This window comes from Manis pentadactyla, chromosome 4 (genome assembly GCF_030020395.1).
Source record: "Manis pentadactyla isolate mManPen7 chromosome 4, mManPen7.hap1, whole genome shotgun sequence".
Classification (NCBI taxonomy): Eukaryota; Metazoa; Chordata; class Mammalia; order Pholidota; family Manidae; genus Manis; species Manis pentadactyla.
This window is the reverse complement of record NC_080022.1, coordinates 189,761,978-189,786,902: the sequence shown is the minus strand read 5'-3', so window position 1 is coordinate 189,786,902 and position 24,925 is coordinate 189,761,978. Positions and strand designations below refer to the sequence as shown.

The following is a 24,925-nucleotide window of genomic DNA, read 5'->3' as shown; positions in this document are numbered from 1 at the left end:
CCCCACTGTTTCTCATGAGAAGTCGTCTTTCAGTCTTACTGTACATCTCTTGTATCTGATCAGTCATTCTCTCTTGCTTTCAGGACTCTGCGTCTGGCAGTCTATGATGTGTGCAGGCGTGAATCTTTTTATTTATCCTACTGAGATTCTTGGATGAGTCAGTTAATGGTTTACAACAAGCTTTGAAAGTTTGAGGCCATTGTTTCTTCAATTTTTTTTCTGCCCCTTTTCTCTGTCCTTTCTCCCGGAAGAAATGCATCGTTCTGTGTCTGCTGGCACACCAGATGGCACCGTGGGTCTCCGAGATTCATTTTTCTTATGCTTTTTCCCTCTTGCTCTTCAGCCTGGATGATCTGTTTTGCTCTATGTTCTAATTCATTGATTCTCCCTCCTGCCGGTTCCTATCTGCTGTTGAACCCCTCTAGTGTCAACAAAAATTCATTAAAATAATCTTTAAATTGTCAGCCTTCAAACAGTTATCTTGCCAGTGAAAACAGGTTTATTTGGGAAGAGCAGAAAACTGCACATGCAAGTGTTGGGGAAGAAGAAATTTCCTTCATCCTCCAAGGTCATTCCAGCTGGTCTAGGAGTCAAACTGACATGAGACAGATTCACAGGAGAAAAAGACCAAAGTGGAATTAGGTGCGTACTGGGAAGCCGCACACATGGGTTCCAAAGAGAGTCATGGACAGTGAGGTGTGTGTGTCGACCTCAACCCAAGAGAAGTGGGTACGGGTCTGAGATTTCAAAAGAAAAGGGGAAAAATTCACAGGACCGTGAAAGAGTAAATGTTTGATAAGCAGATGTTTGGCTGGGCCCCCCAGAGACAATGGGACAGAGAGGAATTTTAAGAGGCTTGGCCACATCCCGCCTCTGCCGCCCTGGTTCCCATGATAACGCTGTTATCCAAGGAGACGCCCTCCTCCTGGAGAGGTCCTGCCTCCGAATTCTTTGTATGCATTCAGGGGGCCGGGGGGGAGGCCGGGGTCAAAGTACCCTCCCGAGTATTTGGGGTCTGATAGGTTTCCACCCCCACGTGATCTCGTCGTCACATTGCCACGTGGGGCAGCCTGCCTCGGTCCTGACACAGCTGCAGCAGAGCCGCAGGCAAGACCCAGGAGCGAGAGAGGGGAATCCTCTCCTACAGGAAATGGTCGAGCTCGGAGGGCTGTTTCTAAGCAAAAAGTCCTTTGAAATAAACTGGCAGCGCCACACACGGGGCTGCTCGCTGGCTGAGTCGTGCGGTCTCTTGCTGGCGCGGTGCTGCAGGGGTGGCAGGTGGGGGAAGCCTTCTGCCTGCTGGGTGGGCAAACAGTACAGCACTGCCCGGCCCCGCGTCTGGGAGGTTTCCCTTTATCATTTCACAAAATGAAGACCATTTTATTTGAGCCCGAAAACTAAGGACTTAAGCCTGGAAATATAACTCCCGCAAGTAGGGTAAATGTTTCAAGGAGCCCACGTCAAACAAAGGCTTCATATCCTCAGGGAGACAGAGGAGAAGGAAAGAATCTCGAAGGGGAACATCCATTCCCATAAATCACTTGATGCTAGAGGAAGGGTTGGGTCCACCTCCCGGCACTAACAGGCGTCCTGGGGAGGGGCAAACATTCTGGCTTGTCTTCTGCCCTTGAGCAGGAGTCCCACGCGAGGAGAACAGATGTGGTGGGGCAAACCCTGCTCAGCTTTAACGTGGTCTCAGTTAACTCGGTTAGAAAGTTCAAGCTGGCAAGGGGAGCCGTGTGGGGGCTCGGGGCTAACGGAACTTCCGCCCCTCGGGCCCCACAAGCCTTTTTGCTGGTCCCTGGGGTGGGGGTTGGTCTTTCATTATTTCACACTAGCAAATTTTTCATTTTAATTATTGTGTTTTTCAACTATTAATTTCCACCGGCTCTTTTTAATCATTTATTTTTATTGACAGTTTCTATGAACCACTTTTTCCCTGTGTGCTGCCATTTTCTTGTTTCTTTGAATGTCTCATAATTTTATTGAATACTGGGCATTTGAGCTAATAGGCTGTGGAAACTCCAGATTCTGGGCCTTCCATTTCCCCTGTGGTGTTGATGGTGCTCATGTTTGTTGACATAGTACAGTACCTTGCCTGGATTAATTCTGTTCTGAGTCCCCAAACCCCAGATGTGGCCACTGGTATCTCTGCTAAGTTAAGAAAAAAAATTTTTTTTTACTGTAATTCGGGTTTCTTAAAGTTGCCCCTGGGTCAGTATAGTTCAGTGGCCAGCCAGTTACTAGTTAGAGATTGTGCTTAAATATCTTGCCCAGCAAAGACCTCCACCCTTTGCTGATGGCTCTGAGTACAGGTCAGGATATATTCAAAGTTCAAGCAGTTTACAGTCCAGCCCTGGCTTTTACTTTTTGCTTTCTCCAAGCCTCCAGTTCAGCCAGAGGGGCACATACCTGGGCTTCTCTGGTCCGTCCTCAGCATTTTCATAGCCTTGCAGACCAGGAAGTCTGGGAGCTTATCCAAGCCCACTATGCTATTTACTGACTTTGCTTGTTAAATTTCTGGCTGGACTCTTGCTCGTTCTGACCAGCATCTTGGCCATCTTGGCCTCAGGCCGCTCTCCCCAGCCCTGTCTGCTGCCGCGATAGCAATGGCCCCCGACACACACCCTGCGGCTCTCCCCTCCCCCGACGGAGCCGGTCCTCGCCCGGAGGCGGGCGCTGCAGGTCCTTGCGGCCGCCTGGCTCCGGGGCAGCCACAACGGGGTGGCGGGAAAGAAGACAGTCCCGCCCCGCAGCCCCACCGACTCCCGCGGTTCTTACCCCTTCCTGACATTCGGTCTTTCTGTTTTAAGTGCTCTCAGACGTTCTATGCCTCTGGTCATCTTCCAGACTTGCTTTTAACGGTTTTGTCTGTTTTTATCTTTGCCTTTTTGAGAGTTGGTGAGCCCCTCAATCTGCTATTCCAGAAATCCTCCCTGCATGTGTAAATTTAAATTTTCTCGTAGTCATGTTGAAAAAGACAAAAAGCAGATCAAATTAACCTTTATAATGTACTTAATCTAACTCAATATAAAGGTATTATTTTAATATGTAAACATCTTTCTGAGTATGATTAACTATTCTATATCCTTTTTAACCCCACTAAGCCTTTGATGCCTGGTGTGCATCCCGCTCGTGCCAGTCGGTGCGTCGCGGACCGGCCAGTCGGTTCCGAGCGCGCGGGGCGCCCGGCCCGGTGCCCGGGGGACGGACTGTTAGTTTCCGGGAGCGCCGGCGACGCCCTGGCTCTACTACGTCTCTGAAACCCGTGTCCTTCGGGGTCGCTGGGACACCTAAGGATGAAGTAAAATGTCCGGGACTAGGTTCCCTCAGGGAGGACACTGTCCCTTCTTCGCCCTTTAGGCTCTGCGCTCGGGGCCTGCGAATTAAGGCGACGAGCGGCAGATTAAGGGGCAGAGGCTGCCGGCGGGGTCGGCGGGATTCCTGGGAAGAGCGGCCCAGGCGACTCCGAGCCCGGCCTCCGACCTCCGACCTCCGACCCCGGGCGCGGCCCATCCTGCGCGGGGCGGCCCCTACGCGGCCGGGCGCGGTTTCCGGGGAACGCTATTCCCGCCGCACCGCAGGCCGCCCGGACCGCCCTGCCCGAGGCACCTTCCGGCGGCCCCCGCGCGGAGCCCTGGGCCCGCCTGCGGCCCCGCGGCCCCGCGGCCCCTGTCCGGCGGAAGCCCGCGTTCGCGCAGGAGGTCCCCGGGCCCCTGGCCCTTAGGCCCAGGTAGGTTCCCGCGTCCCAGCAACAGCGGGCGTGCTTCGTCCGCTGTCCGGCCCGCGCTGCCCTGGCCTTTGGGCACCACGTCGGACCTCACGGGGCCCGCACGACCAAGCCCACAGCTGGGCCGTCGGTCAGTCGCGAGCCCGTGCCTCGCCCGGTAGTCCCGGACAGGTGCGCCCAGCGCGCCCTCGCAGCGCCCCGTCAGGAAGGACGCAGGCTGGCTGGCCGGGCGGCTCCACAGAAGCCAGAGAAGGGCAGAACCCGGCTCAGGAGGGAGGCGGACGGCATGGGCCGCGTCCTCGGTCGGTCCTTGCCTGGTGCGCCGTCGGGGGCACCGGCGCGGCCTTGGAGAGAGGTCGCACTTCCGGGCCCGGACCCCGTGCCCGCGCCCCCTCCGTGCGGCTGAGCCCTTGGCCTTCCCCTTCAGTGTGGAGACGATGCCAAAGCTGCAGGGCTTCGAGTTCTGGAGCCGCACCCTCGGGGGGGCCCGCCACGTGGTGGCCCCCATGGTGGACCAGAGCGAGCTGGCCTGGAGGCTGCTGAGCCGCCGGCACGGCGCCCAGCTCTGCTACACCCCCATGCTGCACGCCCAGGTCTTCGTCCGCGACGCCAACTACCGGAAGGAGAACCTGTACTGCGAGGTGTGCCCTGAGGACCGACCCCTCATCGTGCAGGTGAGCGGCGCCTGGCCCCCGCGGCACCGTCCTTCAGCCCTTCCAGAAAGAGTTTCCCGATTGGGTGCGGGGCGGGCGTGCCAAGCTGAAGCCCCGGGCTGTAGTGGACCTCCCAGGGACATACTCTTCCCCCGGAATTGGCTCAGACTTCTGGCCAGTGGACAGCTTGGGCACCATGGAAGATTCGCAGCCCCTGGACATTGCCATATGCTGTCCATGCTCCCAGTCCATCAGAATGATCAGGAAGAATGGTGCTCTTTTGGGAAGTCCGGGCTGCTGGCTTTCTTTGATAAACAAGAATCCTGTGGCTCTCTTATTCTGGTGGCATGGGATCGTGCGCTAGTTTAGTCATGTCATAAACTGTTAGGACAGGAGGCTGTCCTACAGTCAACCACTGGGACCCACCCCCACTGGGTCACATAGGAACCCCATGTGGGGCCGGGCAGTGTGGGACTGGGACCAGGGCCTGGCTGCGTCTGTGGCAGCTCCTGGGTCTTTTTCAGTTCTGTGCCAATGACCCAGAGGTGTTTGTCCAGGCGGCTCTCCTGGCTCAAGATTACTGTGATGCCATCGACCTGAATCTGGGTTGCCCACAGATGATAGCCAAGCGAGGTGAGTTCAGGCCTGGGGTCCTTGGCTGGGGCAAGGCTCCAAGCCCTCAGGGTGCCAGGGAGAGTCCAGGATGTGGGTAAGCCTGGGGAAGGGCCTGATCCCGCCTCTGATGGCACCTTGTGGAGGGTGGCCACACCAGCCCCTTCGTAGCTCCTCCCAGAGGGCAGGCCTTCTCAGGCACTGGAGGCAGGGGACAGTTTTCCTGGCCCTCAGAAGCTCGTCGCTTCCCGTAGTGCCCAGGAGGTCCCTGTCACACTGTCACTTCTCTGGCAGGGGCTCTAACCTTCCTCACGAGGCCCATGGTGGGTGGGCGTTCCACACAGCGCCCTTGAGCTTGGGCAGCTGGACAAACAACCCCAAATCTGACACTGAGGAACTGCCCAGACGAGTTGTGCCCACTGCAGCCAAAAACCCTGGTCCGGGAAGGCCCTGGCCCACGGGCTCTGTTGACGTGGCTGCAGCCAGTCGGGGGGCTTGGGGCCCTCCCACTGGGTAGGGTGGGTCCTCCTGTGGAGTGCGGGGGAGCAGGGTGGTACCCAGGCATGCTGGTCCCTTGCAGGTCACTACGGTGCCTTCCTGCAGGAGGAGTGGGGCCTGCTGCAGAGAATGAGTGAGTAGGTGTGTGGCACGCATGGGTGGTGGGGTGAAGGGGCGGCCTGGCAGGGCCCTCCTGGCTGTGGCATTCCCCCTGTGGTAAAGGTAGGTGTGAAGGGCCCCCTGCCTGAGCCAGCTGCCCCCCACAGCGTTGGACAGTAGGCACTGACTGGAGCACAGCGTCCTTGCCCAACCCCTGGGGAAGGGGGCTGACCGTCAGCTGCCTATGAAGGCGAGCAGGGTGTGGGCCCCCACGGCCGGCCTGGAAGTGACCACCATGGTTCTCTCAGCACCCGACTCTCCTTGTCCCCAGTTCTGCTGGCCCATGAGAAACTCTCTGTCCCCATCACATGCAAAATCCGGGTCTTCCCAGAGATTGACAAGACCGTGAGGTATGCCCAGATGCTGGAGCAGGCTGGCTGCCAGGTGAGGGATCTGTGGGCTCACAGGGCCCCCTGCTCCCCCAAGTCCTCTGTGCACTGAGCTAGGCCTGGAAGGGGTGTACCCCCAGGGGTGCCTCTCAAGGAGCTCACCCTGTGGAGGTGGACAGGGATCACAATGACCTTGAGTTGAGGCTGGTGAGGGTGGGTGAGCCCCATGCTGGCACAAAGGAGGCCAAGACCTGGCAGGGGAAGGGGCTGGGTCTGTCATCTCCCCACTCCACCCACCCTGGGGTCGGGCTGGGGGCGTCCCTCCCTTCACGTGTTTGGCCTTGGGAGGTGGGTGCACCAGGAGGACTAGCCCCTGAATGGGGCTGCAACTCTCCCCTGCACGTCAGAGCTGTGGGAGCCCCCCTGGCATCTGCTGGCCCTGAGTGCGGCCCAAGGCACAGGAACTGAGCGAGTCAGGCCCAGGGAGGCCTTTCCTGTGCTCTGCAGGAGAGGCTGATGCACCAAAGCGGCCAGGGGTGCCTGGGGCCAGCCTAGGAGCTGACCCCAGGCACCGTTTGCCCTAGCTGCTGACTGTGCACGGGCGCACCAAGGAGCAGAAGGGGCCCACGTCGGGCGCCGCGTCCTGGGAGCACATCAAGGCTGTGCGGTGAGTGGACCTGGGCTGAACACGGGCAGGGGGTGCTAGGCCTCTGGACATAGGCCCCTAGCCCTCTGGGAGCTGGCGGAGGTGCCAGGGGGTGCCGGGGCCTGGCATGAACAGCAAAGCAGGTAGAGCATGGTGCCTGCCAAGGCGGAGTTGGGGGCCTAGGCAGCCCGAGTGAAAGGACGCACCCTCTGAGGGTCTGCCCCTCCGCCCCACTCTGACAGGCAGGCAGTGGCTATCCCCGTGTTTGCCAATGGGAACATCCAGTGTCTGCGGGACGTGGAGCGCTGCATCCAGGACACGGGCGTGCAGGGCGTCATGAGTGCGGGTGAGGCTGAGCCCTCGCCACAGCTGTGCTGGCACAGCTGCCCCATCATGACTCCGTGGCCAGCTGGGCAGCCTCAGGCCCCCGTCTGCTTCAGGGGCCCAGTACTCGGGCCAGCAGCCTGTGAAGCGGGTAGCCATCCTTGTCCATGTGTGACAGTACAGGGGTCCCTCTGGGGACACGAGTGCCTGCAGCCTCAAGCCCCCTCTCCCCCCAGAGGGCAACCTGCACAACCCAGCCCTGTTTGAGGGCCGCAGCCCCGCCGTCTGGGAGCTGGCCGAGGAGTACCTGGACATTGTGCGCCAGCACCCCTGCCCTCTGTCCTATGTCCGGGCACACCTCTTCAAGCTCTGGCACCACACGTGAGTTGCCCCCAGGCAGATGCTGTCTGGTCTGAGCCCTGCCTGGGCATTGGGAGGGAGCTCTCTGGAAATCTGTACCTAAACAACATGCTACCAAGGCAGGTCTGGGAGGGCTGGGGTGACTTGGTGCCACCAGGCAGGGGCTCCCCGAGTCAGACGGGCCTCGGGGCTGGTGGGTGGGTGGCCGGCGTGAGCCTCGTGTGTCCCAGGCTGCAGGTGCACCAGCATCTCCGAGAGGAGCTTGCCAAGGTGAAGACCCTGGAAGCTGTGGCCGCTGTGAGCCAGGAGCTAAGGCTGCGGTGTCAGGCACGTGTGGGCGCTGCCAGGGTGCACGGATGCAGGAAGGTGCTCAGGGCTGTGACCGAGGGCCCTCTGGGCTTTTGCAGGAGGATATGTCCAGGCAGGACGGAAAGAAGCCCTCGGATAGCTTGCCTTTCTTCCACTGGGTCTGCCAGCCCTACTCCCGGCCAGGGTGAGTTCTGGGCCCAGCCCGAGGGCCAGGGGCCGTGCTGCAGAGGAGGGGAGCCTGGCCTGCTCTCCGGGCCGTGGAGGCCCTGGCCTCTCCTGGGTGCCATGGTGGCCTCCCTCCCATCAGCAGACGCTTGGATTCTACGTATTCTCTTCCCTGAGATTCTTAAGCTTCCCCGATCCTGGGTGGATTTGTCCTGGGGTCAAGAGGCTGACCCCCTCAGCTTCCTCGAGGTCCTTGGAGGCAAGGCTGGGCTGTCATCTGTGGCCACAGCCCTGCCCGGTCTCAGTTCAGACCCCCGCGTCCCACCTTGGTGCCGCTCACTTGGGCCAGCCCCAGCCAGGCGGCCTGAGACCAGCTGCTGGGCCTGGGGGTGCTGCTCGTGGGCCCCCACCCAGGACCGGCCGGCGGGCTGGCTCTTACACGTGTCCCAGCTCTGCCTGCAGCTCTGCTCTTTCAGGCCCAGGCAGGGGAACCAGGACAGCGGGGCTGCCCGCAGCAAGCGGGCCCTGGAGGACGAGGGCAGGACGGACGCCCTGTCCAAGAACAAGCAGCGGAAGCAGCTGAGGAACCCCCGCAAGACCTTTGACCCCACGCTGAAGCGTAAGCTGCTGCTGTGGGCTGGGATCCTCCGGGCAGGTGGGGCTGGGAGCCGCGGGGGGGGGCCTCATCTCAGGGAGGTCACTGCCCTAGCAGCTGTGCTGCTGCCCTGGGGCAGCCAGAGCAGGAGTGGAGCTGGAGGCTGCCTTCCCGACAGGGCCCTCTTTGGGGGAGACAGTGAAGGGCACGCAGCCCGTGAGCCCTGCGGCCGGCACCATGGGGGCGCCCGTCGGCATCCTGGCAGGGCCGTGCCTGCTGCCCACTCTGCCCTCCTGAGCCACCTGGCCACAGCGAGCAGGGACCCTGGCGGGGACCTGGGTTGGAGATGGCAGCGGAGGGTGGGCTCACCACTACACTTTTGTTCTTTTACCAGCAAAATATGCAAAGTGTGACCAGTGTGGAAACCCAAAGGTGAGTTGACTTCTACTGTGCTGCCCAGGGACTGAGCTCAGCCCTGGGAGTGCAGGGCAGGGTAACCCCCTGCTTCCCTACAGGACTGCTGCACCCAGCTTCAGGACAGCCCCTTGGGGTCGGGGGGTACCACTGGTCTGGGGGCAGCCTGGGCCCCGCACTCCTGGTAGCTTGCTCAAGTGAAGGCCATCAGCACAGGCCCACTAGCTTCCCCATGTCCAGGGTAACCGGTGTGTGTTTAACCTGTGCCGGGGCTGCTGTAAGAAACGAGCTTTTAAAGAGACTGCCGACTGCCCAGGTGAGGGGCCTCAGCCACCATCAGCCCCTCCCCTGGGGGCCCTGGTGGGTGGTGAACCTTCAGCCTCCTGAGCTCACTTCCGTCCTCCATTAGGTCATGGACTACTTTTTAAAACCAAATTGGAGAAGTCTCTGGCCTGGAAGGGGACTCAGCCCCAGCTGCAGGAGCCTCAGCCAGCCAGTCCTGGGGAGCCAGGTGGCTTTCCTGAGATCCTGGGCAGTGCCTAGCCTGAAGGGCAGCCAGAGCCCAACATGCTGCCCCTGGGACCCCAGGACTGCTCAGGCCTGGACACATCCACTAAGGAAATGCCTCTACTCAGGGAATCTCCTGCTACTTAACAAAGGATGAGCTGGTCTCCCCCCAGCCTCGCTGGGGGCCCGAGAACGCTGCACCTGGAGCCGCCTCCCAGGCCGGACCTGCTCCTCCTCAAAACTTGTGTTCAAACATGAACAATAAATCACTTCAAAGATGCGTGCAGAGAGCCAGACAGCCTGAGAGACCCCAAACTGTGGCTGGGAGGGTCGTTGGGGCTGGGTGAGGGGCACCTGGGAGGAGCCAGGAGCTTCTAGTCTTGGTCTCAGAGCTGCCTGCAGGAGCGCCACACATGGGCATCAGCCCTCAGAGGAAGGCGGGGGACTCGGCACCCTCTACTGCCACCACCCCTCTGCCCAACTGTGGGGGCAGCCCAAGGACATCTGAGCCTGGGATGAGGACCAAACCTGCCAAAGTCTGGACTATAGAGACGGCCCTCAGAAGCCCCCCTTGGCAGGAAGGTATGGCACCAGTGGTGTTCTCAGGCTGCCCTTTAATGGATCAGGATTCAACAGCTCTGCAACCTCAAGTGCACAACAACAGGAGAGGAGGCGGCCCCAGCAGAGCCCTGGGGCCACACCCGGAAGCCTTTCTGCAGGCCTCTCCAGAAAGGCCCGGACTGGTAGCCTGCCTCCTGGGCGCCCCCACCCACCCACCCACCACCTCCCCCCCGCCACACACAGGGCCCAGCAGGGTGGAGGGGGCATTAGGAAGCTGGGCAATGGAAGCCCAGGTGGGGGCCCAGGGCTGGTGTGCTCCAGGTGCTCAGGGTGGGGCAGGGCACCTTCACATGTTGGTGCTCATTCGGGACTGGCTGTTGGCTGGCGTCAGCTCCCCCTGGTTCCCTTCTCGGGGAGGTGACTGGGGTGGGGACACAGATGCTCAGTGTGGGAGGTGTGCATAGGTGCTCCCCTTATGCCCCCTGCCCCCCACCGGCCTCACCTTGACATGGATCTGGTTGCGCAGCACAGCTGCCCGCAGGATCATGGCTTTGGCACGTCGCTGGAACTCCTTGCCCATGAGCAGGGACTTCTCAAAGGTGGTGCTGCGCTGGTCCACATCCCTGGCGTACAGGATCTGCAGAGGCTCGGGCTCAGCGGGACTCCAAGACCTCCCTGCGCCCCACAGCCCCGCTCGTGCCCAGACACCTTGCTGTGGGAGTCGATCCGGGCGTTGATGAGCCCCTCCAGGATGAGCTGTGTCAGCTCGTCCTCCAGGGCCGCCACGGTGGTGTTGAAGGCCGTGGCCATCTTGCGCATGTCAGCCGACACATAGGGGCTGAAATACTGGAAAGCGTAGAGGCCGTTGGCTGCCTGCAGCCTCTGGACGGCAGTGCCCCACCTCGGCCTGTCCCCCATGTTTACCTGGATGAGGGCACGGTTGCGAATCTGGGTATACAGGGTCCTGACGTGGGGGGCCAAGTACATGTCCAAGAGCAGGTTGTCCTGGCAGGAAGAGCTGGTCAGAGAGTGGCTGCCCTGGGCCCCTGCCCTCGCCCACCCTCCATCCAGGCCAGGCCCCTCACCTTCATTTCATCCAGCATCTTCAGGCACGAAGCATATTTGGACTCATAGAATTTGAAGATTATGTCCCGGACCTGTGGCTCGAGCTCCAAAAACAACTTGAAGGAGCTGCAGAGGGCAGACCGCTCAGAGCAGGCCTGGGCCCGGGGCACAGGGAGGAGCAGGGCCAGAAAAAGGGTCACCCACACCTACCTGCTAGAGATGACATTGCGCTGCAGTTCCTGCCGGTCGAAGGTGGCCAAGGCACACAGGCCACCATAGATGGCCACGTTGCTCGGGGAAAGCAGCTGAGGGCAAGAAGGGAGGCAGGTCAGAGACCTGGGGTCACTGACAGAAGCCCCGAGAAAGCCCAAAACCAAGGCTGGCTCCACTCCTCCTGCCCCCTGCTGCTCAGGGAATGCCTGGGACCCCACTGCAGGAGACTCCCCGGAGAGCTGACCCCCGAGCTCTCACCCTGCCTCCCAAGTGCTGGAGTGGGCTCCCCACCAGAGACCCGCTTGCCCCTCACCTCGGGGAAATCGCAGTGATCGAATGAGGCCAGCAGAAAGCACTTCGCAGCTTGTTTGTACTTGCGTGCAGCCAGCTCGGCCAGGCCTGGGGGCAGGGGGCACAGGATAAAGCCTGGTGCCTGGGGGGAGCTGCCAGGGCCATCAGCAGGCATGCCCTGGCCTCTCCTGCCCCAGGTACTCGGCAGCATCAAACAGAAATCCTGGCTGGTGAGGGGAATAAGGGCACCCATGAGCAGGAACGGGGCTCCAGGAGTCGCGCCCAGGGAAGCCGTGCTGATGTCACTGCCAAGGACTTGCAGGCTGACCCACCCCAGGCTGTACAGCTGGCCAGCGAGGGACCTGCTGTGACTACGGCTGTCGGCAGTGCCTCCGTGCCTAGACACTGTGTACATGCTGGCCCTGAGTTGGGCAGGTGTCACCCACAGTTACGGGTGCCGTCTCCTGCGTTTTCTCTGGCTGGCGAGGACTACTTCCTGGGTTGTGAGCACTCAAAAATTTGTCACGGTGTGCGTGGGTGCCCAGGTGGAAGCAGGACGGGTCAGCCCTGGTGACCCTCCCCCTGCGGCCCAGGCCTCACCTGCAGCGCACTTCAGCTTGGTGAGGATGGCCTGGGTCTGGCTGTCTCTCTCCCCACGCTGCTGCAGGGAAGGAGGCACGTGTGAGCAACCGATGCCCTCCACACCCGTTAAGTCCCCAGGCAGGACACCCAGCCCCCACCTGAGAGGGGCAAAGGCAGGATCAGGGAGGATGAGGTCCACCAGGGCTGCAGGGGCTCCCAGGGCAGGGTCTGAGGTGGGCAGGGCCTGAAGCCAGCTACCTCGGCAATCTCCGGGGTGGACTCGGCCTTGCTGACGTAGCTCAGCACGTGAGACCAGTTCTGCAAGTAGACGCTGACCTGTTGGGCAGGCAGGCAGGGTACACTCAGTGTGGGGCGCCCCCTCCTGGCCCAGAGCAGTGCTGCCCCGCAGCCCCTCCACGCCACCGCACCGCCTGCGGCAGGGACCCACCTTAATGACGTTGAGGCACATGTTGATGACGTGCTTGGCGCTGGTGCAGTAGTCTCGGGCACGGGAGTAACATTTGAGGGCATTGCTGAGGTCCCCACAGTCAAGATAGTGGTCACCCAGGTCGTCGTGGCCGCGCCTGTGGGCGCAGCCATGAGTGGACATGGGTCAGGAACCGCTTGCCCTTCCCGCCCCCGCGTGCCCACCCCAGGGCGGCACCTGATGCTCTCCTTGATGGAGTTGCCCTTGTAGTTCTTCAGGTCCGTGTCCAGCTTCTCCAGCTTCAGCAGGGCCTTCTTCCGGGTGGCCTCCACCCAGGCTGTGTCGAGGGGTGGGGGCTCCACGCCACTCTCAGGGATGGCGTCGGGTGCAGTCTGCAGCTCCCTGAGGGAGGACCTGGCCGTCAGGGGCCGATGTGCAGGCGGGTAGGCGCCTCCCAGCGGCCCTGGCCCCCACAGGAGAGCGCCCAGCCGGCACGGGGGCACGGGGGCGGTCCTGACCGCAGAAGCCTGCAGCCTGGAGGGGAAGCCCAACAGGAAAGGGATCACGCGGCCGAGCCAACAAGAGGGAAGCCAGTTGCCATCTCCACAAGCTCTGCTTGGTGAGGAGTGACTACCCGCCCACACAGGAAAAGCCGGGGTGACAGGAGAGAGCCTAAGCCCTCTCAGCCCAGGGGTGAGAACCTAGCATGTTTTGCCATTTACTGCCATCCCTGGCTTTTCAACAAGGATGGCCAGGCCACCCTGCTGTGGAAGTGCTGCTGTGAGCGCTCCTGCAGGGTGGGACTGGGCATGCGGGCACACAGGAAGGGTCCTGCCAAGGGCTGCATCCCAGGGGACACACCATGCCTGCAGGGCTCCTGCTCCCACCTCAGGCCCCTGGCCTCACCTGGTAGCCTCTGAGAGCTTCCGGTGGATCTCCTCATACATGTCCACATTGAAAGTCCTCTGCACGAAAGAGAGCGCCATCTTCAGAGCCTCCACCCGCAGAGGGGGGCAGTGGTCAGCAATGAACTGCAGTCGCTCAATGCGCATCAGACCACTGTAGCTGGCTGCATACTGCTCCAGATCCTGTGGGGGTGGATCGTTAAAGGTGTGACACCAGAACCCAAGCCCCAGCTAGTGGGTCGGGTGCAGGGACCCGAGCCCTTCCCGAGGCCCCAGGCCAACGAAGGAGGCAACAGGGCATGTGGGCAGCAGATGGACAGCTATCCAGGTGCTGAGGAAGGCCACTCGGGGTGGGCCAGTGCAGAAGCCCCTGAAGTGGAGCTCCGCCCTGGGGGGTGAAGGGGCAGAGCCAGATGGGCACCCATTCACAAGTGTAGGTCACCAGAGCACGGGGGAGACAGCACACCACAGGCTGGGGCCCAAGTGGCGGGGAGGCCTAGCACACGAGGCTGCTCAATGTAGGGAGATAGTGGGCTCAGGGGCTGGAGCTGAGCTAGTACCCATTGTGTGGGCAATTAGAAACAGTAATGGGTCAAATAAAAACATCGCTGGAGTGGGGAGCCTGGCCCGGACCCCCCAGCAGGGCTGATATCCCCCTCCCCTCCCCACCCCTGGTGCGCCCCGGGCTCTCTACCAGGGTGGGGTTCTCCACCACGTAGTTGGCATCGGGCGCATTCTGCGGGTCCTCCTGGGGGTCCACGTCAATCTGCATGGGCTCCACGGCCCCCTGCAACACGACAGGCACCTTGACACCTCGAGCAGCAACCGCCCGGGGAAGGCGAGGGACCCTCTCTACGTCCAAGGTCCGCTCTGCCTGCCGTCTCCCAGGCGGGATCCTGCCCCCCGCAGGCCTGCGACAGCCCTTCCCCGGCGCCGCCCCGCAAGACCAGCAGCTCGGGGGCACAAAGCCCTGGCCCGATCCTAACCGCCCATCTTTGCGGCAAACAAGCAGACATCGGAGGACCACGACCCGGGGACCCCCGCGGTCCCCACATGTTCCCGGCCGCCATCCTGACGCAGCTTCCTCCGAGTCTCGGGGCAGAAATGCAAGCGCCCTCCACCCGGAGCGTCCGAGCGGCGGTCGGGCCGAGAGGCGGCGCGCTCCGCGGGAGCACGCGAGCGGGCCGGCGCCCCTCCTGCGCGGGCTCGGCGGCGGCGGCGGCGGCGGCGGGCGGGGTCCGGCCTCCCACGCCGGCTCGCTCGCTGCGGCTCCTGGGCCCCTGTCCTGGAAGGTACCTCAGAGAGCAGCGTACAGGCCGACAGGCTGGCGCTCAGGCTGCCGTCCCCGGCCGCGCCCGGCAGGAAGAGGTCGGCCCTGCCGCCGAGAGGGGCGCGGCACAGCTCTGCCGGGGGCGAGGAGGCCGGGCCGGGGGCCGGGCCAGCCCTCATCCTGCCCTGACTGTCCGCACCCCCCGACCCTGACCCACGGCTGGCCTGCTGCTGAACGGAGAGAGAGCGGGAGCGCCGGCCGCGCCAGCGGCGACGAAGGGGACCTGGCCTGGGGCGCCGGGCGAGGGGAGGGGCGGCCGCGCGATGCGCGGCGGGTTACCTGCAGGTTGAACACCTGGACCGGCAGCGGCATCTTCACCCACCCCCGCCGCGGCGCGCCGTCCACTTCCGGGGCAGCGCGGACGCCACTTCCGGGTCGCGGAGCGGGCGGAGCGGCTCTTAAAGGGGCCGCGGCGCGGCTGCCCGGGAGGAGCCCAGATTCCGCGACCGCATGAGCCGGGCGCGGGGGGCGCTGTGCCGGGCCTGCCTCGCGCTGGCCGCGGCCCTGGCCGCGCTGCTTCTGCTTCCGCTGCCACGCGCGCCTGTCCCTGCCCCGGCCCCCGCCCCGGCTCCCGGCCCGCGCGCGCCCCCCGCCCGGCCCGCCGCCCCGCGCCTGCGGCCCGACGACGTCTTCATCGCAGTCAAGACAACCCGGAAGAACCACGGGCCGCGCCTGGACCTACTGCTGCGCACCTGGATCTCCCGGGCCCGCCGGCAGGTGGGGGGGCCCCGCCCCCAGCGCCCGTGTCCGCATCCGCGGGGGCCCGCTCCCCGGTCTCTGGCGCCCCCGCCCGACACCCCAGATGTTTGCCCCCAAGACCGCCATCCCCACCCCCTCGCCCCAGGATCCACCCCGGTAACCGGCAAACAGCCCCTCCCTGAGATCCTGCCCCAGGTCCCCCTGTGTCCCCAGCGTGGTGGCCGCGCCCGGGCCTTGAATCTGTGGGGACCCAGGACCCCCAGCACCCACCGGCTCCCGCCCCTCCTGGGCCCCAGGCTTCGGTGAGTTCTCCCGGCTGACCCTGGGCCCAAACCTCGGAAACATCTGCAAGCCCAGGCCAGCCCCGTCCACTTGCTCTGAGATTTCTGCTCTGAAGCCTGAACACCTGCTGGCGCCAGGGCAGCCTCACCCCCGCCAGGGCCCTGCCATGGTCAGGGTCCCCGGGGAGCCCCCTGACACCTCATAGCTTGTCTCTCTCCAGACATTTATCTTCACGGATGGGGATGACCCTGAGCTACAGCGCCAGGGAGGTGAGTGTCCTGCCTGGCCCAGCCCTGCCAGCGTGCCTGAGGGCTCCCTCTTCATGGGTCCCTCCTTCTAGTGCCACACGACCCCCTGTTACATACAAAGGCCCAGGGCGGGGGCAGGCCACCTGTCCTGGGTGACACAGCTAGTAGAGGGCAGAGTCAGGATGCCCACTGTGCCAGCCCAGCGTCCAGGGCTACACTCTGCCAGCCATGCTCTGCCTCCCTCAACCACTGACAGACATCCCTGGGCCTCAGGCCAGAGCCACATCCCCTGTGGAAGCCCCAGCAGGGAACCATCCCTTCCAGGCCTGCCCACTCAGGACGGCACCCCACTAAGTCCCATTCCCCAGTGTCAGGTGGGTTTCCACTCACGGGGTTCCAAGGGCATGTTACCTTCCTGGATCCCAGAGGTCAGCAGTAGGGTCAGCCAAGTGAGGCTCGTCCGGTGCTGTGGCTGGACCTGGCCTGGGGCCTTGAGCAGAGCCAAACGGCAAGCCCGCCGGACAGCAGTGTCTTACTCTGGTCTCCTTGGGGCAGCTGACAGCAGGCTTCTCTCCGGCCCTCCTCTTCACCCATTTCCCCAACCTGCAGGCAGCCATGTCATCAACACCAACTGCTCGGCCGTGCACACCCGCCAGGCACTGTGCTGTAAGATGTCAGTGGAGTACGACAAGTTCATCGAGTCTGGGCGCAAGTACGTGGTGCCCCCCTCAGCCCCCTCGGAGAGCCCAGGGCTGAGGCGGGCCCACATACCTGGGCAGCCCCACTCCAGTGAGACTTGCTCACTGCCCGCAGGTGGTTCTGCCACGTGGATGACGACAACTACGTGAACCCCAGGGGCCTGCTGCAGCTGCTCTCTGCCTTCTCACCAAGCCAGGACATCTACCTGGGGCGGCCCAGCCTGGACCACCCCATTGAGGCTACCGAGAGGGTCCATGGAGGTGTCACTGTGAGTTGGCAGCTGAGAGTGTGGACATCCCAGCATGAAGAGGTCGGGGCTGGGGCAGGTGCCCGACCCATTCAAGTGGGGCATGTCAGGGGCTCCAGCAAGTGACAAGGGGCTGTGGAAGGGTCTGGGTCACAGACAGCTGGCAGCATAAGTCCTTGTCTGCTTGGGCTGGGAGCTGCTAAGTGGCTGATGGAGGTTGGCCCTCTGGCTATCCAGACAGCAGCTGGGAGACAAGGCCTGACGGCGGCTCCCTCCTCCCTAGGTAACCACCATCAAGTTCTGGTTTGCAACTGGGGGTGCTGGGTTCTGCCTGAGTAGAGGCCTTGCCCTCAAGATGAGCCCATGGGCCAGGTGAGTGGGGGTATAGGGGTATCGCTGCCTATGCTGGGGGTACTGAGGAGGTGCTGACTGCCCCCCACCTGCAGCCTGGGCAGCTTCATGAGCACAGCGGAGCGGGTGCGGCTGCCGGACGACTGCACCGTGGGCTACATTGTGGAGGGGCTGCTGGGCGCCCGCTTGCGGCACAGCCCCCTGTTCCACTCCCACCTGGAGAACCTGCAGAGGCTGTCGCCAGACACCTTGCTCCGGCAGGTACGGCCCCTGGGCTCTCCCTCGTGCTTCGGGACGGGCTCCCGCCTTGCCTCAGCGCCTGGCCCGGCCCCAGCCCCGCTCCCTGGGTTGCCCAGATGATCTCCTGCTAAGCAAGGGTCTGGCCAGGGGTGGGTCCCGGTGCTGCAGCCAAGTTGCTGTGTGCTCTGACTTGGCCTGCGGGGCTCGGTGCTAAAGGGCACTTTCTGAACCTCTCCCAGGGATCAGTCCCAGGGCAGTGGGCAGTGGTCCGGGGCTGGGGTGGGGGTCAGAGGCCAGGCTCGCCCCAACACGGGCACTAGCTGCCCTTGCCGAGCTACCTTCTGTCCTGGCGGAGCCTCTCAGCCCACGTCACTCAGGAGTTGTGGAGGCGGCCCAGCGCGTGGGGAGCCGGGAGGCTACGGCCGGTAGAGGACACGGCAGTCTCACCCACCTCTTTTCCAGGTCACCTTGAGCTACGGGGGCCCTGAAAACCCACGTAACGTGGTGAACGTGGCGGGCGGCTTCAGCCTGCAGCAGGACCCCACACGGTGAGGGGTGGTGGGGAGGAGCGGCCTGACGGGGGCCCGAGCGAGCTCTGCTGCAGGCCCACCGTTCCCGCAGCCCTGACCCCCTGCCTCCCCTTCCAGGTTTAAGTCCATCCACTGTCTTCTCTACCCAGACACAGACTGGTGTCCTGTGCAGAGCCAGGGTGACCCGCCTGCTGGTGACCCCTGACCCCCAGCTTGGGGTGCAGTTCTGACACTGCCCCAGAAAGAAGGGGTGGGGCTGACTCCTCTGGGCCTTGGTTAGTGCCCCCAGGCAGCCTCGGCCCTGGCCGCGCCCATGTCAGGGAGACACCAGGGCTGGCCCGAGGACCTCCCTGGCAGGCCCTGGCGGGCCCGGTGACCAGGCACTTTGGGAGAGAGGACTGTGCTGCCTGCCCTGCCCAGGGGTCCAGGCTCTGTGGGGTAAGAACCGCAGAACAGCCAGGAGAGGGGCCACCGCCCTCCTCTGGGCTGGGCCCCAGAGGTTTGCTTCGCAGGAAAGGTCTGCGTCCTAGGGCCTTGGGGCTTGGGCCCGGACTGCAGCCCAGGGTGGTGGGTGGGAGCCTTCCGCCGACCGCAGGTGACTACCCAGGCCTTACCTGCTGGCCCCATCAGCAAACTCCCCTCCCCACACCTGGCACAGGGCCCAGCCAGGCTGTCAGGGTCTCGAGGGGAGCCGCACTTGAGGACTTGGGGCCCCCTGGCAGCCACGTTCTTGGGTGCAGCCGCCTTACTGGGGGCTTGAAGATGCCCCTCTGTGCCCCGACTCGTGGCTCAGCCCTCCCCTCTCCTCCCCCGGCTCTAAGCCCGCAGAGCAGGAGCCTCTGGTTTGGGGCTCATCAGCTGATGCGCCCCAGCTGCACCTTCCCCGAGGAGGAGACCTCGCAACTGGGAGGGGCCGGCACCTCCCTCTGGTCGCTGCAGAGCTCTGGCCAGGCGAGAATAAAGGCTTGATGGTGACTTCCTGTTTGGCTCGTCTTAAAGGAACAGTGCAACTCCTCGCGGCCTAGCTCTGCCCAGGGCCGTCCAGGTGGTCCTCCCCAGGAAGGAGCCACTCCATCCCGGTCCTCAAACCATGCCTGCTGCACCTTAAGCTGCCCTGTGGACTCCACTGTGTGAGCAGAGCATGTAGCCAGGGGCGTCCTGCAGGGAAGGATGGAAAAGTGACAAACCTCGTGCCAGGGAGCTGTCCTGAGTGTTAGCTTGCTTGCTTATAGGTTGTGGAACAACTAATGTGTGTATTTATGCACGTGTACACAGGTGTGCACATGAGTGTGCTTCCTTGCGCATGGGTGTGATGTATGCACGGCAGGTGTGTGTGAATTGCTGTGCAAAGGAGTCCAGGCATCTGTGTGTGGTTATACATACATGTGGGTGCACTGCCAGGAGGAAATGTACTCCAAGGACAGCTGCAGTCTAGCATCACAGGTCTTCAGGGTCTGGGGCTGCCAGTGGCCTGGGGAGAGTCCCCTGGCTTTGCATTGTCAGGCTCTGGGCTGGAAGAGGAATGTTGGGGATCAAATCAGCGTGAAGGGCAGTAACTGTCAGCGAGCCTGAAACCTCATCTGGATGACAGCCAAGAGAGAAACGGCGAGTTCTTGAAAGTTGCCGTAGAAGTGTTAACAGCAGCAATAAAGGCCCCACGCAAGATAAGGTCTCAGCTGTCCTGTCCCCCACATGGCCTGCGCCCGTTGTGTGGACCTGTGATTTGCTGCACTCCATTCACAGTGGACTTCTATGTCCTTGTCCCTTTAGCATCACCTAAGAGTGTCTCGCTTTCCCGAGATGGTTGTGTTCCTTGCCTTGCCCCAGGCCTGCCCACGGACAGAGTGTCCTCAGGTGGCACATCTCCCCCACGAGGCCCTCAGGTGGTGCGTCTCTATCTCCTCATGGAGGATAATGTGTTTGCCCAACAGAGCGTGTCTGGGGCAGAATCCCTGGGAAAGGTTATTTTCAAAATGTGCATGGTTGTGTGGCGGGAGCTTTCCAGAGGGTAGTTCCACTTGCTGCACCTCTGGAATGGAGAGCTGCCCACTCAACCTCTGCCTGTCCTGGTCTTACCACTCAAAGTGTCCTCATGCACGGACAGCGGCAAACAGGACTTTTTTAGATATTAGCCACTCCCAGTTTTGCCGTGGCTTGTGCGCTAAGCCTGTTCCATTTATGACTCCTTTCTTGGTTTAAATTCATGTACCCCACTCAGGTCTTGCTTTTCTCATAAGTGACCAGTCACACCACCGCAGTTTTGTATTGTTGGATTATAGCTAGAAACGTTTCAAACTAGTAGTTCTTTAATTAAAATGACTGTTCCAGGGGAAGCTGTCCTGCTCCTAAGATCTTCTGACTCATGTCCCTGCAGGTCTGGTGATTCTGGGTCCCCACTGGAGTCACAGAGGGTGGGAAGAGGGCTGAGCCTCGGGAGCAGGAGTGGCTCCCCGAGATGGGCAGACAGGCTCCGGGAGCCCACAAGGGCGGGAGAAGCCAGCCAGGATCCTTGGGTGCGCACTGCTAGGGCCCAAGGCAGCAAAGTGCCGTCGAGTCACTGTGGGGGCAGGATACGGCAGGTTACCAGGAATTGTCTGTGCCCATGTTCCTGGACATGGAACGTGCAGCCATCCCCGGAGACCCAGACGCTGGCTGAGCCTCCCGAACGTGCCCGCCTGGGCCTCCTGCCTCTCTTCGGTTCACAGAGCAGCATCGGGTGGGGCCATGCTGCTCTCGCCCCGCAGAGCCCAGAGCTCTGGCTGGACCGTGTCGGAGGCCAGCGTGGAGACCCATCCTGTGTCAGGTCCAAGGGAAGGTCACCTAAGAACACCCCTAACACCCTGCAAGGGGATGTGGGACTGGCCAGCATCCTGTGGCTGGTCCATTTGTTTTTCTGAGAAAAGCGTGGAAAGAAACATACCAAAATGCTTATCCATGATTGTCCCTAAAACATGTGAAAATTGGAAAAATGCTTTTTTTCTCTTTCTCTTATGTCTTACAATGGACATCTAGTAGATGTATAATCAGAAAAATGGTAAGACTTTGTTAATTAAGATTAAAAATTAAGTGGTGTACTTAGACCTCCACCTACTATTTTCCAGGCAATGTTTGCTAAGCATCAGCACAGCCGTGTGGCCGCACGCCAGGCACTGAGCTGGCACCAGGGGGTGACCTGCAGAACAGACTGGCTCTTCAGGGCTGGGGACGGTCAGGGGAATGGGCTTTCCTTTGGGGTGGCCACACGGTCAACCCTTGTTATTTGCAGGTTCTGTATTTACAAATTAGCCCTCTTGATAAAATTTATTTGTAGCCCCCAAATCAAGACTTGCTTTCCTGGCATTTGCAGTTGTGTTAGGAATGATGAAAAATGTGAGCAGCCAGACCCGCCCAGTGGAGGTTGAACCTGGTGAGGCTCAGCCTCAGAGACGCTGTGAAGATGGAGAGGGTAGGAGGCGGTGTAGAGCAGGAGAGAGGCCTGCCTCTGCGTCCAGGTAGACAGGGTCTGAAGTGCAACTCGGCACCTGTTGTTGGAGTGGGAAATAGAATCTACTAGAATGAGCTGTTTTAGGATTTAAGATGATAATCTGTGTAAAACGTGTGTGTGTGTTTTCCCCAATATCAATGGCTCAGGATTAGCTAATTCAGTATTTGGTGACCTCATATTACTGTGAATAATGGAAATTAACTTTATTTTGGAATTACATCATGGTGGTAGTCACAGAACTCTGAATATAATAAAAGCCACTGAATTGTACACTTCAAATCTGCACCCTTTTTAATATGTGATACTTCAGTAAGGATATTATATAAAAAGTGAGCCAAACAGAAATTCAAAATTGGAGTAGCCCTGTTACATAATTTGAATTTATTAACAATAACATTGCCCCAAAGAAATCTCCGGGATCAGATGGTTTCGCCAGTGAATTCTATCAAACATGTAAGGAAGGACTCACATCGTCAATATTACAAAGAGTCTTCCAGAAAGCAGATGGGACGAGGACGTTTCCCAGGTCATTTTGGGAGGCCAGGATAATTTTGGTACCAAAACCAGATAAATGCATTGCAAAGAAATTGACCAGCTACATCTAAACTTTACATGGAAATGGCAAACACAAAGTATAAAAAGCAATCTTGAAAAAGAGCAAAGTTGAAGGACTAACACAAGCCGACTTCAAGACCTACGTAGAACTATGGGACAGAGACAGGGTGGTGAGGAGGTCCGGGGGCGGAGAGCAGGGCACCCAGACTCCCTTAGTTTCCCGAGAAGCTGTCAGAGCCGTCCAATGGGGAAAAGTCTTTTTCAACAAATGGTGCTAGAATGCGCTTACTAAGTGATCTGTGTGTACTGGAAAAAAAAGGCTGACACGGTGTGTATCAGGATGGGCTAGGCTGTGCTGCAGAAACTGCTAAACCCTGGGAGTGCATTGGTTCACATCACTCAGTGGCACGTGTGGGTAGCTTCTAAGCGGTGAGTCAGGAATCCTGGCTGCTTCTGTCTTTTGGGCCCACTGTCCATGGTTTAAAAGTCACCCTGGCGTAATCGGGTGGAGTTGGGGGGCAGAGAAGGAGGTGCAGTGAAGGCCGCCAGACACTCACCACCTGAACCCAGAAGGTTCCACCAGCTCTGGGCTCCTTGTTTGCTGCTGAGAGCATTCCTAGCAGAGGGAGTGTGAAGCAAGATCTGTAGCCACAGCTTTTGGAACGAGTAGGAAGGGGAAGAGAAAAGAAGTACAGGAGGAGTAAAGAAACACGGAAACACAGCAGGAAAGAGGCCCCCCCGCAGCCGGAGGGAACCCTGGGTGCAGCCCGCCCAGCCGTTGCGGGGAGCGTCAGTCTTCTGCCTGTTCAGAGGAGGAGACGAGCACCTGCATCTTGAGAACCAGGCCCAAGAAGTCCCCAGGCAGTCCCCTACCAGAGGGTGACAGAGCGGGTGGGGCCTGGTCTGCGGAAGCGGTGAGGCCTGTGCTCCAGCCAGGGGCACGCCGGGTCGTCTCAGTTCAGAGAGAGCGCAGAGTGCGGCTGGCGCAGTCTGCTCGCAATGGGAAGGTCACAGCAGTTCCCGCGGCCAGCCCCCCATGGCGGCCTGAGGAATTGGATGCCTGCGAGTGGTCACCTCCCAGCTCACTGTCTCACCGTCACGCCGGAGGAAGGCCCTGTGCTCTCCAGCTGCCGAGAGGGTGTGCGGGCAGCAGGAGAGGCTGAGGGCCCGCTGGCCTGGCCTGCGGAGGAGGAACCCCTCGCCCCAAGAAAGTCACAGTGGACAGGTGGAGCGCCCTCAGCTCTGGGACTCACAGGGTGCCGGCCGTGTGCCCACAGGCCAGGGTCAGCTCACAGATCAGGTGACTGCAAAAGGTGTGTGACCTCAGGGCACATGGGGAAGCCGGGTGCCTTCTCCCTGGCCTGCTGCCCCGCCCGCCCCAACCTGATCCTGGGAACGGGCTGGGCAGCGTTTCCCAGCGTATCACCTTCCACGAGCCCAGCGCACCCCCCGCAGAGCCTCAGAGCTGCAGGGAACCGGGAGGAGCCCTCGCCAGGCCTGTGCCTTACCGACCACGCCATGATCCCATGATATTGGAGGCAGGGGTCCTCAGGTCTGTTCCCACCAGAGAAGCTCTGGGCACTCCTGGGAGCAGGTGCCGTCCCAGGACCGGGAGCCCCCAGGAACTGGGACCCTTTCCTGGTAGCCCTGGGACTCAAGGTCTTCCTTTCATCTCTCCAAAGCCCCAATCCCAGGCTATGAACAACTCAGCTTCCTGGAGGACAGAGACCCCCAGAGTGGGGCCGGGACCCCCAGGAGCCGGCAGTGCAGGTGGGGCAAACCCCAGGGAGGGCTAAGACCTCAGCCACGACGCCCAGTCCCAGAGAGCTCAGCCGGTGCTGGCGCAGCCCCCGCCTCAGGGCCTCCACGGAGCGCTGCCCCCAGCATGGTGGGGACTCACCGCTGCCCGTGAAGGGATCAGGAAGCCTGCACAGGCATGCCCAGAGGGCTGCGGTGTGCGGCTCAGGACAGTGCGTCCACGCGGCTTGACGAGCCTGGCATGCGGCCGCTGGCTCCAAGGCCGCAGAGGGAGCCCTGAGGGAAGCCCTTTCCCCGTGGTGCCCATAAGCTCGAATGCCCCCTCCACAGGAAGGCACTGGGCCCATGGAGCCTCCGGAGGCACGGCCCCCACCCTGGGCTCCTGCTCCTGCGCTTCTCTCCTGGAGGGCCCGGCTTGTCGCCAGGACCCACCCGAGGTCACATTCAGTGGCTGCAGGAGTGGGCCGTGCCCCCAGGTCCAGGTGCAAGTCTGGCCCAGCACAATCCCCAGGGCCGCCCATCTCAGAGCCTGCCACTGAGGCCAGCGTGCCACCAACGCTCCCCCTCCCCATGTGACCAACTACAGGGTTCCCTCCCCTCCTCAGCAAGGCTGTGCCGCAGGACCCTAAGTGCCCGACAGGCTGACTCAGCTCAGCATCAAGGATGAACCTGCTGATACCCAGGGTCCTTTCATCCTGCCAGCCAGACAAGTGTGTGCCCATGTGCCCATGTGCACACACACACACTCCCATGTGTGCCTGTGTTCACGTGCGGATGCATGTGTGCCCACAGCCATGTCCCTGTGGCGTGTGTGCCCACAAGTGGCAGGTAGCCTGCGGGCCTGAGTGACACAAGGTGACAGCGTGAACGGCATAGAGGGGCAGCCCCACCCTCCTGCACCTCTCTCGGTCCCCCAGCACCTTGTTTGGGAAACAGGCTTGGTTTCTAGGCACATGCTGACGTGGCCCTCCAGTCGCACCGTGTTCCAGATGTCCAGAGGATGTGGTCACAGGACTGTGCCTGGCCCTACCACACAGAAGTTTCTAGGTGTCGTCAAGCCATCCCAACTAAGAAACTGTCCAGGCCCGGCGTGCAGGGTGGGACCTGGTCTGTGCGGGCCTCTTCCCAGCCCCTCCCCTCAGTGTCTGGCTCTGGTG

The 24,925-nt window shown here is 61.4% G+C and overlaps 3 protein-coding genes across 14 annotated transcripts; 2 read left to right on the top strand and 1 right to left on the bottom strand.

Moving 5' to 3' along the window:
* The first annotated feature begins 3,568 nt into the window (after positions 1-3,568).
* On the top strand, positions 3,569-9,581 carry DUS1L (dihydrouridine synthase 1 like). 6 transcript variants are annotated; one of them, XM_036910695.2, is made up of 14 exons: positions 3,569-3,733; positions 4,158-4,404; positions 4,908-5,016; positions 5,576-5,626; positions 5,924-6,036; positions 6,566-6,648; positions 6,870-6,973; positions 7,188-7,332; positions 7,542-7,638; positions 7,719-7,804; positions 8,262-8,404; positions 8,775-8,812; positions 9,035-9,110; positions 9,204-9,581. In XM_036910695.2, the coding sequence occupies exons 2-14, from the start codon at positions 4,168-4,170 to the stop codon at positions 9,335-9,337; spliced, it is 1,416 nt and encodes a 471-aa protein (XP_036766590.1). In that variant the 5' UTR covers positions 3,569-3,733; positions 4,158-4,167; the 3' UTR covers positions 9,338-9,581. The 6 variants fall into 6 exon arrangements, with proteins under 6 accessions (XP_036766590.1, XP_036766589.1, XP_057357850.1 ...); XM_036910694.2 differs by lacking the exon at positions 9,035-9,110 and having other exon boundaries at positions 4,941-5,016; XM_057501867.1 differs by lacking the exon at positions 5,576-5,626.
* A 314-nt stretch (positions 9,582-9,895) lies between these two features.
* On the bottom strand, positions 9,896-15,129 carry GPS1 (G protein pathway suppressor 1). 7 transcript variants are annotated; one of them, XM_036910690.2, is made up of 14 exons: positions 14,955-15,129; positions 14,040-14,132; positions 13,347-13,528; positions 12,678-12,974; positions 12,462-12,597; positions 12,272-12,349; positions 12,032-12,092; positions 11,454-11,539; positions 11,138-11,232; positions 10,948-11,053; positions 10,787-10,867; positions 10,571-10,708; positions 10,365-10,499; positions 9,896-10,283 (listed from the first exon to the last, which is right to left on the bottom strand). In XM_036910690.2, the coding sequence occupies exons 1-14, from the start codon at positions 14,985-14,987 to the stop codon at positions 10,209-10,211; spliced, it is 1,596 nt and encodes a 531-aa protein (XP_036766585.1). In that variant the 5' UTR covers positions 14,988-15,129; the 3' UTR covers positions 9,896-10,208. The 7 variants fall into 7 exon arrangements, with proteins under 7 accessions (XP_036766585.1, XP_036766586.1, XP_036766584.1 ...); XM_036910691.2 differs by having other exon boundaries at positions 12,678-12,842; XM_036910689.2 differs by having other exon boundaries at positions 12,032-12,089; positions 12,678-12,842; positions 14,955-15,110.
* Positions 15,126-18,946, top strand: RFNG (RFNG O-fucosylpeptide 3-beta-N-acetylglucosaminyltransferase). Its single transcript, XM_036910700.2, has 8 exons — positions 15,126-15,392; positions 15,877-15,925; positions 16,514-16,616; positions 16,718-16,871; positions 17,134-17,222; positions 17,297-17,462; positions 17,904-17,989; positions 18,089-18,946. The coding sequence occupies exons 1-8, from the start codon at positions 15,126-15,128 to the stop codon at positions 18,174-18,176; spliced, it is 1,002 nt and encodes a 333-aa protein (XP_036766595.1). The 3' UTR covers positions 18,177-18,946.
* Positions 18,947-24,925: the final 5,979 nt, after the last annotated feature.

Bases quoted from the DNA above. Each gene is read 5' to 3' on its own strand.
- GPS1 (XM_057501864.1), bottom strand. From the start codon at position 14,794: ATGAGGGCTGGCCCGGCCCCCGGCCCGGCCTCCTCGCCCCCGGCAGAG. The intron at 14,133-14,641 runs GTACCTTCCAGG...GTCGTGTTGCAG, and splicing joins CCTGTACGCTGCTCTCTGAG to GGGGCCGTGGAGCCCATGCA. The intron at 10,284-10,364 runs GTGAGGCCGGTG...TCCCCACCCCAG, and splicing joins GCAACCAGATCCATGTCAAG to TCACCTCCCCGAGAAGGGAA.
- RFNG (XM_036910700.2), top strand. From the start codon at position 15,126: ATGAGCCGGGCGCGGGGGGCGCTGTGCCGGGCCTGCCTCGCGCTGGCC. The intron at 15,926-16,513 runs GTGAGTGTCCTG...CCCAACCTGCAG, and splicing joins TGAGCTACAGCGCCAGGGAG to GCAGCCATGTCATCAACACC. The intron at 16,617-16,717 runs GTACGTGGTGCC...CACTGCCCGCAG, and splicing joins TTCATCGAGTCTGGGCGCAA to GTGGTTCTGCCACGTGGATG.
- DUS1L (XM_036910692.2), top strand. From the start codon at position 4,168: ATGCCAAAGCTGCAGGGCTTCGAGTTCTGGAGCCGCACCCTCGGGGGG. The intron at 5,627-5,923 runs GTGAGTAGGTGT...CCTTGTCCCCAG, and splicing joins GGGCCTGCTGCAGAGAATGA to TTCTGCTGGCCCATGAGAAA. The intron at 7,639-7,718 runs GCACGTGTGGGC...GGGCTTTTGCAG, and splicing joins AGCTAAGGCTGCGGTGTCAG to GAGGATATGTCCAGGCAGGA.